This window comes from Xenopus tropicalis, chromosome 9, assembly GCF_000004195.4.
Source record: "Xenopus tropicalis strain Nigerian chromosome 9, UCB_Xtro_10.0, whole genome shotgun sequence".
Lineage (NCBI taxonomy): Eukaryota > Metazoa > Chordata > Amphibia > Anura > Pipidae > Xenopus > Xenopus tropicalis.
Window position 1 is genome coordinate 76285722 of NC_030685.2, and position 15970 is coordinate 76301691.

The window sequence follows — 15970 nt, forward strand, 5'->3', positions numbered from 1 at the left end:
ATTGTTGTAAGTGTCCTGCCTCCTGATGGGAGGGGATTTAACCCCATGGTGCCTGTGTCCCCCAGGACGCAAGAGAAAATATGTTTGTCTACTATAGGCAGGCCATACAAATGGAACAAACTATCTCGCTCAGATGGCTCGCCATGTTCCACCTTTCCACTTCATTTTTTCACTAAACAAGCACTTGTAACCCCCTGTTCTGAAAAAGCTCTCTCTTGATCACTGCAAACTTGGCAACCTTTGTCCAATCTCTCAGCTTCCTTTAAAGGAGAACTAAAGACTAACTAAAGAAGTAGGCTAGAAATGTTATACATTATGTTATGGGACTTCTGTACCAGCCCAAGTCACCCACAGCCCTTTAGCAGGGAAGATCTGTGCCTCTGAAGATGCCCCCAGTAGCCCCCCATGTTCTTTTCTGCTGATTCACTGCACATACTCTGTGCTGCTGGCACTTACCTGAGCTTAGGGACCCACTCACCACATACCTTATACACAGAATGTAAATGTTACAATATAAGGCCGATTAGTAATTGATACAGATAATTACTACATGGCAGCTTACCTCCTCCAGTCCCACCATTCCCTTGGCCTTCGTGATACTGTTCTAGTATTCCTCTTACCTTTCAAATCGCTCATACAGTATCCTCTTCTCTCCTACCTCTCTCCATTAGGGTTCCTCAAGGCTGTGTCCTAGGCCCCTTATTATTATTATTTCTGCATACTTCTTCCTTTGACAAGCTAATCAGTTCAGATCCAATAACACCTCTATGCTGCCAAAACTGTTCTTTCCTGATCTCAACCCAGAGCTTGTGTCTCTTCTTGCTTGTCTACTATCTCTACCTGAATATCCCAACTCTACCTTAAATTAACCAATCTCTCCAAAATAGAAAAGCTTCAGTGTGCAATATATGCTGCTACTTTGCCTCTTGTATCAGTTATTGATTGTATTTCTTATGTAAATCTGTATGTTTAATGTATACACCCATATATTGTACAGCGCTGCAAATATGATATAATAATAACAACAACAATAATAATAATATTCATTTTTACTGGGGAGGTGTCGGATAAACTGTCAAGCTTGGTAATCTCCTTCCTATGGACTGGAGCCCAAAGCTGCACTGCATAATAAAGTTTAGGTCTCATTAAAGATTCATAATGAGGCAAAAGTTGACTTTTATCCCTTGAGCCATTGCCTTTATTAGCTTAAGCAGATACTTCCTAAAGTGAACACAGACAATGTGTTGCAGATTACGAGGGCAGTGTATAAACTACGTAAAGCATTTTATATGGGATTTTGGGCTATTAGGGTAGTATATGGACCATGTTATTCTTTTTTGTTCAGGGTTGAAGGAAAATATGGGCTATGGGTATAGGCAGGTGGCTCATACAAGCCCAAACTTTGCAGTGTAATCCTAGTGATGGCCCTGGATAGTGGATTAAGATATCATTTTACTTTACAAAGGATGGTTACAAGTTCCAAATGTTATTTCATACCTATACGTGAGCATTCTTCTGTTACTGAATCCCCCGCTGCTAAGAAGATTGCGCCAGATACACCTAGAGAATTAACATTAGAAACTTACTTAACGTGGAATGTCATGAATTTATATAAAACAGTAGCTGGCTGTGGGTTGAGCCTGTCCATGGTTATTGAGCTGCAGTCCAGGCAATTACAAATGCACGATTGACTTAATGTGTGCCATAGACAACCCATAATGTATAGGCATCTGCATAGCCTTCTAGACTTCAGCACTTGCACAGTTTCTGACTGTAACCACTAGGCCAAAATGACCAGCAGGTGGCGTTGTTGTTTCAAATATATTACATTAGCAGTTTAACAACTACGCAAAAATAATTAGTGTAAATTACAAAAGTACTAAAGACGCACTATAAGCAATTTTAGATTTTTCTGAGGGTTTTCAAGTTTTTTATTAACACTCCATGAACATAGAAATACAGGCATGGTATTATTGTGGCTTAGTAAATTAATCATCATAAACTTAAAGGCAGGGATGCAGCCAGGATTCAATACGGGATTCTACCAAATCCCAGCAGTTTTTTGCAGGATTGAGATTTAGCCAAATCCTTAGCGTTTAGCCAAACTGGGCCTACACCCTAATTTAAAACACTAAATAGCTGAAAGTGACAATTTTTCAGATGCAGTATTTTATAGCTTTTGCTTCAATTTGAATTTGTAAATTATGGTTTGGGTTCGGTATTTCTAAACAAATCAGTCATGGATTATTTGCACCCCTAATTAAACCCCTAATGAAACATTCAAACTTAATGACTATGTTATCATACCTCCCAACTGTCCCGCTTTCCGCTGGACATTCCCGGATTTTAGAGCGCATCCCGCTGTCCCGGATAGTTCCATGAATGTCCCGCATTTCCGTAATAAATTACGGAAATGCGGAACATTCATTGACTTACCCGGGACAGCGCGATGCGTCGGCGCTCCTTCCCCAGCGGCTCCTCAGTGTATGCGGCTCCTTCTCCGGCGGTCCCTGGCCCTTTTATAAGGTTGCGCCCCTACGCACGGGTGACGTCATTACGCACGGGCGCAACCTTATAAAAGGGCCAGGGACCGCCGGAAAAGGAGCCGCATACACTGAGGAGCCGCTGGGGAAGAAGAAGAAGGGAGCGCTGTCTGTATTGGGGGCACTGTGTATGGGGGGGGGCTGTCTGTATTGGGGGCACTGTGTATGGGGGGGGCTGTCTGTATTGGGGGCACTGTGTATGGGGGGCTGTCTGTATTGGGGGCACTGTGTATGGGGGGGGGCTGTCTGTATTGGGGGCACTGTGTATGGGGGGGGCTGTCTGTATTGGGGGCACTGTGTATGGGGGGGCTGTCTGTATTGGGGGCACTGTGTATGGGGGGGCTGTCTGTATTGGGGGCACTGTGTATGGGGGGGCTGTCTGTATTGGGGGCACTGTGTATGGGGGGGCTGTCTGTATTGGGGGCACTGTGTATGGGGGGGCTGTCTCTATTGGGGGCACTGTGTATGGGGGGGCTGTCTGTATTGGGGGCACTGTGTATGGGGGGGCTGTCTATTGGGGGCACTGTGTATGGGGGGGCTGTCTGTATTGGGGGCACTGTGTATGGGGTGGGACTGTGTCAATTGGGGGCACTGTGTATGGGGGGGCTGTCTGTATTGGGGGCACTGTGTATGGGGGGGCTGTCTGTATTGGGGGCACTGTGTATGGGGGGGCTGTCTCTATTGGGGGCACTGTGTATGGGGGGCTGTCTCTATTGGGGGCACTGTGTATGGGGGGGCTGTCTCTATTGGGGGCACTGTGTATGGGGGGGCTGTCTCTATTGGGGGCACTGTGTATGGGGGGCTGTCTGTATTGGGGGCACTGTGTATGGGGGGGGGCTGTCTCTATTGGGGGCACTGTGTATGGGGGGGGGCTGTCTCTATTGGGGGCAATGTGTATGGGGTGGGACTGTGTCAATGGGGGGCACTGTGTATGGGGGCACTGTCTCAATTGGGGGCACTGTGTATGGGGGGGCACTGTCTCAATTGGGGGCACTGTGTATGGGGTGGGACTGTCTCAATTGGGGGCACTGTGTATGGGGTGGGACTGTCTCAATTGGGGGTACTGTGTATGGGGGGGGCACTGTCTCAATTGGGGGCACTGTGTATGGGGTGGGACTGTCTCAATTGGGGGCACTGTGTATAGGTAGTACTGTCTTTTAGGCTATTGGGGGCACTGTGTATGGGGGGGCAAACTGGTAGATAGTTATAACTCACTGCCTTCTCTCTATATTTGTATTTTATATGTAGGAGTTGCAATATTGTTTTCCTTAGGTAGTACAGTATGAGGGTATAGCACATTTGCGTCTGATCCTGCCATTTCTACTATATAAAAGAATTTTTTGAAAAAAAAATGGATGGGGTGTCGTAATTGGGGCGTGGTCACAAAAGTGGGCGTGGTCAAAAAATTGCCACGCTGCGCGCACCAAATCTTTTTGTCCCTCTTTTCATTTTTCAAATGTTGGGAGGTATGTGTTATCTTGTTGCTTACCATGTTTGTTATTTAATTCTGTGTTGGTTATATTCACAATGGCGTCAGCGGTTTCATCTGTAATGTCACCTAGTATTAATTTCACAGATTTTCCAAACATTGTCAATTCATAGGAGTTTAACTGGAAGGCAAAGCAAACATCATTTAAGGTATACTTTACACTACTGGAAAGTAAAAACGTGTGATACATGGCAAATAAATCCTCTAGCTTAGCGTAGGAAAGTGATATACAAACACGGGAGTCACGTGCCTCTGCCTTAAATGTTAGGGGTGAAAAAGAAATAAAGAAGGGAAATCAGTTATACATTTAACTCTATAAAGATACAGTGGCTGCTTTAAATTCATATTTAATTTTTTTATGCGGGGAATTTAATTTATCCAAAAATATTTGTTGCCAATATTAAGTACAAAGCCTGCCTAACATTACCTGGGAAAGGGTTCTTCTTCTTAATTTAAACACATTTAGATAGTCTTCATACATGTTCAACGTAGAAGCAATTAAATGGATCTCTGAGACACGGCTTTCAGGGAAACGGACAAAGTAGTCTCTGATCCCCATCAGAATTGCCACTGCTGCAGTCTGTGGGTCTATGCCAACCTCTGCTGTAATAGAACATTTAAGTCAGTGGCTTTATAATACAATAACATTACAAGCTGTTTGCTGAGATTTGTATGATAGATCTACGGCATTGTTATTAAAGCCATAAATCTGACACACAAGGCTCAGCTAATGGCTGAGGAGGAAAAACTTCACAATGCGGTGACTTCTATTCTAATGTACATAAGGTGGCAGTACCTAAAGTCTTTCACTGTATATGATGTGCTTGTTCTTAGTGTATAATGTACTAGGTGTACCAGTACCCACTTGCCTTTAATTTATAATGTGCTTGGTATGCCAGTGCCCTCTTATTTAACTTGCTTGGGGTGTCTGTGCTCCCTTCTTCTTTTCATATGGTATACTATGGGTACCAACACTCATTGGGGCACATTTATCAACACTGGGCAAGTTTGCCTGTGGGCAGTAACCCATAGCAACCAATCAGTAATTTGCTTTTTCTAGCAAGCTGCAGGTAGAACTATGAATGCAACACTGATTGGTTGCGAAGGGTTACTGCCCATGGGCAATTTTGCCCAGTATTGATAAATGACCCCCACTGTCTCTCATTGCATATAAAGCACAAGGGGTAAGTCATCACTTCCACTCACAGTATAGTGTGTTTTTAGTACCAGGGTTCACTACTTCTTACTGTATATTGTGCTTCAGGTGCTAAAGGTGTTTACCTTACATCAGTGCTGTCCATCTGGCAGTCCCCCTCTGTGTGGCCCCCCCACCTGTCTGGCTGCTTTGATGGCTTACCTTTGTGTTAGCTTTAAATGGTATCAGTTCTGAGATTAACTGTCCCCCTGCATGGTTCTCACCTCAGATTCAGGCTGTAATTCCCTTGTATTGTTTAAACATGTAATCCCCTTGTGTTTTTCACACCTTTGAGTGACCTTGAGTGTTCACACCTCAGGCTCAGGCTGTAATCATGCACATTGTTAGTGCCTGGACTATGCTGCCTGTGTATATGGCACACACAGACAGTGTAGGGTAGGCAAAGTATGGCACATAGGCAGTATAGTGCAGGGAGGGTATGGAACAAAGGCAGCATAGGGTAGGCATATTATGGCACATAGGCAGTATAGGGCAGGGAGGGTATGGAACACACAGACAGCATAGGGCAGGCATAGTATGGCACATAGGCAGCATAGGGCAGGCAGAGTATGGCACACACAGGCAGCATAATGGAGGCAGAGTATGGCACACACAGGCAGCATAGGGCAGGGAGGGTATGGAACACACAGGCAGCATAGGGCAGGTATAGTATGGCACATAGGCAGTATAGGGCAGGGAGGGTATGGAAGATACAGACAGCATATGGCAGGCATAATATGGCACATAGGCAGCATAGGGCAGGCAGAGTATGGCACACACAGGCAGCATAAGGGAGGCAGAGTGCTGCCTGTGTGTGCCATACTCTGCCTGCCCTATGCTGCCTGTGAGAGGTGAACCTGGCAGGGGTTTGTTCTGGGAGTTTGTTAGTAGTTGTAAACAGCCATTAAATGGTCCCTAATGTGTGTAATTATGTTGCTGGGGGTTGCTGTGCTATCCACAGGGGAGGAGGAGGCATATGGATTTAAGGGTGTGTCTTAATATGACATAATATAATTCTTTCATATATGAATAACTGTTGATATCCCCGCAGTGAGGACCAAGCATTTGGGTTTTTGCTGCACTACCACCATTGTGATAAAATTGGTGCGGTTTGAAGTGGGTGTGGTTCAAAAAAAGGGAAGTGGCCATAACTGGCTTCCATTAGCGGCTCTCCACCATGTATGCTAGAGAAATTCCGGCCCTCGGCACCGTAGAAGTTGGACAGCACTGCCTTACATCATATGTATCACAGGGAAATCACAGACATGAATCATTACTGCATAAGCCTCATTCTAAACTACAATCTATACAGTGCTGATCTGTATATATGGTGTGAATTAGCCATTTGAATCAATGACATTCAAAATTCTCCTGGCGAGGTATAGGTATTCCCCTGGGCTAAGCACAATACGGCGGCAACAGAACCCTAAGAATGACAAAATGGAGCCTTCAATGTCCAGCGCTCAAAGAAGAAATAATGATTAACAATATTGTAGGACAGCAGGAGCAGGAACTGACCAGAGTTTGTTCATACTGTAACTTGTACAGTACAGAGACATCCAATATACTGTATATACTCGAGTATAAGCCTAGTTTTTCAGCACCCAAAATGTGCTGAAAAAGTCACCCTCGGCTTATATTCGAGTCGGTGCCATGGGTCCCTCTAGACTAGCACCCTCTGTCCTTTGTGTGCAAATTGGCCCACCTGCAACCAGACCCTCCAGTGCCCTGGCCTAGGCTCCCACTAGCAATACTTATTTCCCTTTACATCCCTCCGGGACTGGGTCTGCTGCCAGTTTGCCAATGTGCAATGAGCGTGGGGTAGTACTCATATTGTTTTTGTTGACCCTCTTCTCCGCTTACAGAGCTAGTTTACTGTTTTTCCTTGAAATAAATATTGAATAACATATACCCCACTGATGCCTCAATTAATGTAATTTTATTGGTATTTATTTTGACTATTAAAACTTAGCAGTAGCTGCTGTATTTCCCACCCTAGGCTTATACTCGAGTCAATAAGTTTTTCCAGTTTTCTTGGGTAAAATTAGGTACCTCGGCTTATTTTCGGTTCGGCTTATACTCAAGTATATATGGTAACTGTGGCAGCATAGATATTCCCCTGTACTAAGCACAATTCAGCAGGAACAGCCCCATAAGTTTGCTCATATCCTGTACAGAGAGATACCATAAAACTATGGCAGCATAGGGATTCCCTTGTACTAAGCACAATTCAGCAGGAACAGCCCCCTAAGTTTGCTCATAGCCTGTACAGAGAGATATCATAAAACTATGGCACATAGGGATTCCCCTGTACTAAGCACAATTCAGCAGGAACAGAACCCTAAGAAAATATTCAGTATAGCCCTTTAATATACAAAGCCCAAAGAAGAATGACTAATTCAAATAAAATTGTACTTTACCTGTCCCTACAGCTTGGATTGCTGCTAGGGCGTAGGAATGCTTTGCACACATCTCTAGGGCTTTCTCCACTGATGACACAATCAGCGAGGATTTCTTCTTACAGGGCACACCGATGACTATTTTGAGGCATAACTTCCCCTCTAGGCTAGAATTTTTCCATTGGAACCAGTTCCCTGAAATACAAATTCAGATAGTAAGTGTGCAGGGACATATAGTTTACTTTCTCTTTTATTGCCACAGATTGTGATGTTAGTAAAGTAACACAGTTGTAATGGCGTTTACTTATGCATTTCTCTAATGGAAACAATACAAAATGAATGGCTAATTATATTTATGTTGCAGGTCTGACTTTTATAAAGGAGTTTTTTAAACTACTTGCAGATTCTGCACTACCTTTATTATTTTTGTGTAGCTCTAGTTAATGATTTAACAGCAAAAGATTCAGTGAAAATAAAACCACATTTTAATGTCTCAGAGATTTTTTCAAAACATGATACAAAACAAATTCAAATGTATACTATACCACACAGTTACAGGGTACATTCTAGTGCCTCTCCTAACGCGTTTCGCACAAAGTGCTTCATCAGAGGAGGTATTGTGTGCTGATGTCACTTCCCTTTTATACCAAACAGCATATCCCATATACAGTGTGCAGGGTTAATGCTATACCTTATAGTGAGCATATATTACAATAATTCTTAAGATATACACATTTCAGGGTTTAAAATTACCCTGTATTCAGCATAAGTTATAACAATTCTTAAAACATACATGTTCCAGGGTCTAAAATTGCCCTGTATTCAGCATAGATTATACAAAACCACATAAAAAACTTTATATAACTTATCTATTTTAGAAAAAATCTTTTCAGTAAAAAACTAACTTTTTCAGTTTTTCTAACCACTATAGTGGATATTATAGCCACTGTGTTAAAACATCACACAATAAAATACATTAGTGTAGTTTAGTGCAAATAGTGCAAAGCAGTTAAAACAAAATAAAAACATTTACTTGTTTATTATCTTTTTCTTTCTATATTACTTCAGACCCCGACCAGTTACTCTTAAGTTGTTTCTTTAGACTCAGACCAGTTACCCTTAACTTATTAAATGCCATGGATTGTAACCCTTACTTCTCCTACATACATTATTTATTTCCAAGGTGATACCAAAAACGGTTTTAATTCAAATTTTGTGTTCATCCCCTTTGGTATTACGGTATTTAATGTAAAAATCCACTTAGATTCTAACCGCAACAATTTAGTGACCAGATTTCCTTCACTTCTTTCATCTATTTTATCAATGCCGAACATTTGAAAATGCATCTGTTTGCCTTCATGCGAGTATTTAAAATGTTTGTATAGAGGATTATCTTCATCTTTATTTTTTAATCCTCGCAGATGTTCTCCTAGTCTTATTCTTAGCTGTCTTATAGTCCGTCCCACATATAGGGAACCACACTCGCATTGTAGGCAATAGATGACATACTGTGTTTGACATGATATATAAGTATCAATACTAAATTCTTTATCACTATTTTTACTAAAGAACATTTTTTTATTACCAGTATATTTACAGGCTTTGCAGCATTTACACGGAAAGAAACCTTTTATTTTGCCTAACCAAAATGTCGCTTTTTTGTCATTATTTCTCTTCAATTTATTTGGGGCTATAAATCCCGCTATTGATTTCGCTTTTCTACTTACAACCCCTGGTTTCATATTCAACTTTTTTAACACTGGATCTGCCTGTAAAATATTCCAGTTTCTTTTTATGACCTTAGTAATTTGTTTATATTGAACCCCGTAATCTAGAATACATCTGATTATGTGTATAATCTGTGTATATGTATATGTGGTATATATGTGTTAAAAGTATAAACAGCATTAGCTTTGGTTAACAAACTGAGGCCTACTTTGTTTGAAGCATGTGCCTCAGCTGTGCTGGATGTATGTTTTAAATGGTGCTGAAACAACTGCGTATAGAAAGCTATCTTTGCCACAAGTGTATATAAAAGTGTGTGCATAAAACTACTTTGTTTCTATACAGAACATTGCAATTGCATGTATAAAGTAAAGTTTAATAAAGCATTTACCTGGAGCTCTCAGAGAAGCCACTTCCTAAAGGGGTGGGCTGCCTCTCTGAATGAATATTTATAGAATATCTATTCTATAAATATTCATTCAGAGAGGCACTTGATCCCACCGGGGGCAGCATAGAGCAGTTTGGAGGCTATAAAAGCTGCAGACTGGTTTCTTTTGGGAGTCTGTGTTAAGCCTTTGTAAGAGGCAGTTCTAGTGCTCCAGGAGTGTGCTTGCAGGGTTATTGTTGACCCCCTGCTGGTAAAAGTTTGTATTGCACCATTGCAAAAACTTTTTTTCTGCATGTGATAAAAATAAAGCGCCCAGTGACATTATGGTGACAGCAGTGGGATACTAAAGTGCCGCAAAAGGCAGTGCCAGGGTAACAGATGTGGAAAAAGAAAGCCTGGAGAGAATCCCCAAAAATTACCCAGAAGCAAAATCCGGGTGTAAAAGTGAATACATGGTCACAAACAGGAGTAAAACTGCTAGGCGAGTGGAAGAAACCTGCAAGAAAAGTCAGAATGTCCAAGCAGGAAGATGATCCTTCTTCCAGAGGCCCTTCACATGATTTCCCTGAGGAAAAGGAGGAAACAACAAGTGAAGCAGAACTTCTGACTGGTGCCACAGGGATAACTACCGCCGAGCCTACAGTGAAACCAAAGACACATATTGCAAAGGTTTTTACAACAGAACAGGAAGAGCAGCGCAATATGCCAGAGACTTCTGCATCTTCACCTCCTTCAGGTTTAGATTAACTTCTGAAATGTATGGTTCTAAAGCAAATAGAATCAGCCCAGAAGCATAAGGTGGAGGAGCAAAGATGGCGGCAAGATGAAGCTAAAAGGCGAGAGGAGGAGCAAAGGAGATTTCAACAAGAGGTACGGGAGCACCATGAGGAAATGCTCAGGCTACAACAAATGCAGCACAAGCAGCTTGCAGAAATACTTCAAGCCTGGAAAGAGCAGAGTCCAAAACCTCAAGAGACTACAAGTCTTAAAGATCTCCGTCTGACTAAATTGACTGCTGAGGATGATGTTGAATCCTATATCACCATGTTTGAAAGAGTTGCCAAAACATGCCTTTGGCCCAAACACCAATGGGTGGTACGCCTTGCTCCGTATTTAACTGGCAAAGCACAAAAAGCATACAGCAGTTTAAATGCCAGAGATGCTCAGGATTATGACTATGTGAAAGATGCCATATTTCTTCGGTATGAGCTAAATGTTGAAACCGTCAGACAAAGATTCAGAGCCTACAGGTACAGCAACTCTGATGGTCCTCGTGAGGCATATGCCCAGCTGCATGAACTGCTCTTAAAATGGATCCAGCCAGAAAAGAAAACTGGTGAGCAAATCCTTGAAATGATTGCACAGGAGCAATTTAAACATGCCTTGGCCAAAATACAAGTTAATGTTGGAAAGACAGTCCACAGAGTGATTACAGGACTGGTTCCCAAGTTACCTTATCCATTGATTATTGGGAGAGACTTTCTTAATTTTCTAAGTTTGTTGCCACGTCCAGGGCCGCCATCAGAAATCACGGGGCCCCTCACAACTAAATTTTCTAGCAACCTGTGGTAGCAGTGACTACGCGGGCACAAGCAAAGAAGGCTGATGCCAGTGAAGAAACCTGGGAGAAACATTTTCCTTTTTCTTCAGATTTGTTTAAAGGACAAGGTAAGCCTGGTAAGACTAAAAGGGAAAAAAGACTTTTAAAGGCTCAATGGAAAACTGAACACAGTGAGCCCAAAAAAAACTTTCCTGTTACAGCCAATTGGGACATTGACATTGAAAAAGCTCAGAGATATTATTTAAAAAGGTTGGTATTATTTAAAAAGGTTGTAAGTAATTCTGAAATATGTGATGAAAAGCCTTGCTATGTTTTACAAAATCGTATCCTTATGAGGGTAAGACAAAACAAAAAATTGGGAGTAACACAAGAGCAAGTGATGGTTCCAAAAATGTTTAGAGAGGAAATTTGTTTAGCACATGAAACACCATGGTCTGGTCATATGGGTAGAGAGAAAACCCTGAATAGAATTTTATACAGATTTTTTTGGCCAGGTATTCATCAACAAGTCGCTGAATATTGCAGTTATTGTCCTGCACCTGTTAAGCAAAGTGACAAAGCTCCCCTGATCCCAATCCCAGCTGTGGGTAAAGCTTTTGACAGGGTAGCAATGGATATAGTAGGTCCTCTAGAAAAGAGTAGTAAGGGTAATCAGTATATACTTGTTGTTTGTGATTACGCAACTAGATACCCTGAGGCCATACCCCTAAAAACATTACAGCCAAAACTGCGGCAGATACTCTAATTAAAATATTCAGTTCTCTTGGTATTCCCAAGGAAATCTTAACTGACCAGGGAACAAATTTTACCTCAAGTCTTTTGAAGGAGCTGTATGTACTACTTGGAGTAAAAGCACTAAGAACTGCTCCTTATCATCCCCAAACAGATGGTTTAGTAGAGAGGATGAACCAGACTTTAAAGCGTATGCTTAAAAAATTTGTGGAGGATGACCCTAAACATTGGGATAGGTGGTTACCCTACCTTCTTTTTGCCTATAGAGAGGTCCCCCAAGCCTCTACTGGTTATTCACCTTTTGAATTACTTTATGGAAGGCAACCTAGGGGTATCCTTGATGTAATCCGTGAAAACTGGGTAAGTGATGAGCACAGTCCTCCGAGTGTCATTGATTACATTGATTGTATGAGACAGAAATTGTCCAAAATGTCAGAAATGGCACAGCAAAATTTAGCTGATGCTCAGGTTAATCAAAGTACCTGGTATAACAAGCGTTCAAGGGAACAAACATTTAACCAGGGGAAAAAAGCCTGACACAACCAAAATTAGAGCCATTGCTGAAATTCTTCCACCAAAAACAAAGAAAGAGGTACGTTCTTTCTTAGGTTTGGTTGGCTATTATCGGAGGTTCCTGCCAAATTTCTGTGAAATTGCTGCTCCTTTAACCGATCTTAATAAAAAGAATTGCAAAGACCAGGTTATATGGAGTCCACAATGTGAAGAAGCTTTTCAGAAGTTTAAAAACATGCTCTGTACTGAACCAGTTCTCAAGAGTCCTAAGTTTGAGCAAAAGTTCATAGTACAAACTGATGCATCTGAGAATGGTTTAGGTGCTGTACTGAGCCAAGAAATTGATGGAGAAGAGCACCCTGTGCTCTACATAAGCCACAAACTATTCCCTAGAGAAACTAGGTATAGTGTGATTGAAAAAGAATGTTTAGCAATAAAGTGGGCACTAGAGTCATTAAGATGTTATCTACTAGGCCAACAGTTTTCCTTAGTGACTGATCACCACCCACTTATATGGATAAACAGAATGAAGGATAAAAAAATGCAAGAGTTACAAGATGGTACCTTGCAATGCAGCCATTTAGGTTTACAGTTCACCATCGGCCGGGTAGTCAACATCTAGATATTTATCTAGATATGGTGTAGAAACTGAAACTGAAAAATAGAGAAGCCACTTCCTAAAGGGGTGGGCTGCCTCTCTGAATGAATATTTATAGAGTAGATGCTGACCACCGGGGGCAGCATAGAGCAGTTTGGAGGCTATAAAAGCTGCAGACTGGTTTCTTTTGGGAGTCTGTGTTAAGCCTTTGTAAGAGGCAGTTCTAGAGCTCCAGGAGTGTGCGTGCAGGGTTACTGTTGACCCCCTGCTGGTAAAAGTTTGTATTGCACCATTGCAAAAACTTTTTTTTTTCTGCATGTGATAAAAATAAAGCACAATATTTCCACTGAAGATCTGTCTGGCTACTGAACCTGCACACGCCCAGTGACATAAGTATAAATATACAGGGAGTAAGTGCCATGTGGTATGAGACACAGTAGGAAGGAGGTCCCTGCCCCGTAGAGCTTACAATCTAAGTGGTTGGGTAACATACAGGCACAAATTGGAAGGTAAGAGTGCACCAGGTATGGACATTTGCCCTTAAGCGCAGGACTAGGCAAAATAATATTTTAGTGCTCCAAAAGGTAGCATCTGAGTTTTATCTTAAAGAGAGTGGGTGAGTGTTCCCTACGGAGGGATTCAGGGATAGAGTTCCAGAGGGAAGGAGCAGCGAGATAGAAAGGTTTAAGACAAGAAAGCGCAGTGGGTGTGGATGGTGTAAAAAGACGGAGGCTCTGAGAGGAGCGGGGGAGACGACCACGAACGTGCAGGGAGACCAGTGATGAGATGTAGTGTAGGAGCAGAGGAGTGAAGGGCTTTGAATGTCAGCAGAAGGATTTTGTAAGTTCCTTTGCTTAACAGGCAGCCATGCTAGCGAGCTTAAGTGAGGCTGAACAGGTTCCCTCTTAGGAGAGAGCAGGAGGATCCTGGCAGCAGAGTTTAAGATTGATTGCAGGGGAGAGAGGTGGGAGTCTGGGAGGCCGGTTAGTAGATGATTGCAGTAATCTAAACGGGAAAGGATAAGGGCATGGATTAGTGTTTTAGCTGTTACTTGTGAAAAAAGGGGCGTATCTTGGCAATATTGTGGAGGAAAAAGCGGCAGGTTTTGGCAGCGTTATTAATATAGGTAGAAACATCAATTTGGCCCATTAAAGGAGAAGGGAAGGTAAAAACTAGAGAAAGGTCTATGTAAATACAGCCATTAGCACTCACAGAGTGTATTAAAAGAAACACAGGATTTCTTGTCTCCTCCTTACTCAGTTCTAGATCCAGGGCAGAACAGTTGCGTAATTTCACGATGGCATCAGCATTAGTACTGGAAATTTCTTCAATGCATAGCTTTACCGGCCTTCCACGTATACACAGGTCATTAGTGTGGGCCTTTGGAGAAGATTACAAATAAAAAAAACTGTTATGTTATTATGTGGCAACAAATTAATTGCGGTGGGCAAAGACAAATATCAACATAGAACTTAAAGGGCACCTGTCACCCACACATAAAAAGCTGTATAATAAAAGTCCTTGAAACATGAAACACAAATTCCTTTTTTTTATGAAATCCTCCATACCCATCATAAATGTATTAATAAAACTGAGCTGTCAATCATATATTGCCTGCCCCGCCTCTATGCCCGAGACAGCTCAGATTTTTAATTACAGTATAATTACTTTGACTTTCCATTCAGCACTTCCTAGATACAGTGGCTTGCAAAAGTATTCGGCCCCCTTGAACTTTTCCACATTTTGTCACATTACAGCCACAAACATGAATCAATTTTATTGGAATTCCACGTGAAAGACCAGTACTAAGAGGTGTACACGTGAGAAGTGGAACGAAAATCATACATGATTCCAAACATTTTTTACAAATAAATAACTGCAAAGTGGGGTGTGTGTAATTATTCAGCCCCCTTTGGTCTGAGTGCAGTCAGTTGCCCATAGACATTGCCTGATGAGTGCTAATGACTAAATAGAGTGCACCTGTGTGTAATCTAATGTCAGTACAAATACAGCTGCTCTGTGACGGCCTCAGAAGTTGTCTTAGAGAATATTGGGAGCAACAACACCATGAAGTCCAAAGAACACACCGGACAGGTCAGGGATAAATCTATTGAGAAATTTAAAGCAGGCTTAGACTACAAAAAGATTTCCAAAGCCTTGAACATCCCACGGAGCACTGTTCTAGCGATCATTCAGAAATTGAAGGAGTATGGCACAACTGTAAACCTACCAAGACAAGGCCGTCCACCTAAACTCACAGGCCGAACAAGGAGAGCGCTGATCAGAAATGCAGCCAAGAGGCCCATGGTGACTCTGGGGGAGCTGCAGAGATCTACAGCTCAGGTGGGGGAATCTGTCCATAGGACAACTATTAATCGTGCACTGCACAAAGTTGGCCTTTATGGAAGAGTGGCAAGAAGAAAGCTATTGTTAACAGAAAACCATAAGAAGTCCCGTTTGCAGTTTGCCACAAGCCATGTGGGGGACACAGCAAACATGTGGAAGAAGGTGCTCTGGTCAGATGAGACCAAAATGGAACTTTTTGGCCAAAATGCAAAACGCTATGTGTGGCGGAAAACTAACACTGCACATCACTCTGAACACACCATCCCCACTGTCACATATGGGGGGGGGCAGCATCATGCTCTGGGGGTGCTTCTCTTCAGCAGGGACAGGGAAGCTGGTCAGAGTTGATGGGAAGATGGATGGAGCCAAATACAGGGCAATCTTGGAAGAAAACCTCTTGGAGTCTGCAAAAGACTTGAGACTGGGGCGGAGGTTCACCCTCCAGCAGGACAAGGACCCTAAACATAAAGCCAGGGCAACA

General features: G+C 42.3%; 1 protein-coding gene across 2 annotated transcripts in view; it reads right to left on the reverse strand.

The window, feature by feature from the left end:
* The window catches only part of LOC101731886 (protein mono-ADP-ribosyltransferase PARP15-like), a 30265-nt gene extending 20481 nt beyond the window's left edge, over positions 1-9784 (reverse strand). The window contains exons 1-5 of one of the 2 annotated variants that reach the window (XM_012971413.3): positions 9743-9784; positions 7648-7821; positions 4460-4632; positions 4033-4153; positions 1498-1560 (exon numbers count right to left, since the gene is read on the reverse strand). In XM_012971413.3, the coding sequence (XP_012826867.2) occupies positions 1498-1560; positions 4033-4153; positions 4460-4632; positions 7648-7699 (409 nt within the window). In that variant the 5' untranslated portion in view covers positions 7700-7821; positions 9743-9784. Of the gene's footprint in view, positions 1-1497; positions 1561-4032; positions 4154-4459; positions 4636-7647; positions 7822-9742 lie in introns of both variants that reach the window. The other variant, XM_004918236.4, reaches the window with a different exon arrangement.
* Between the last annotated feature and the right edge of the window lie 6186 nt (positions 9785-15970).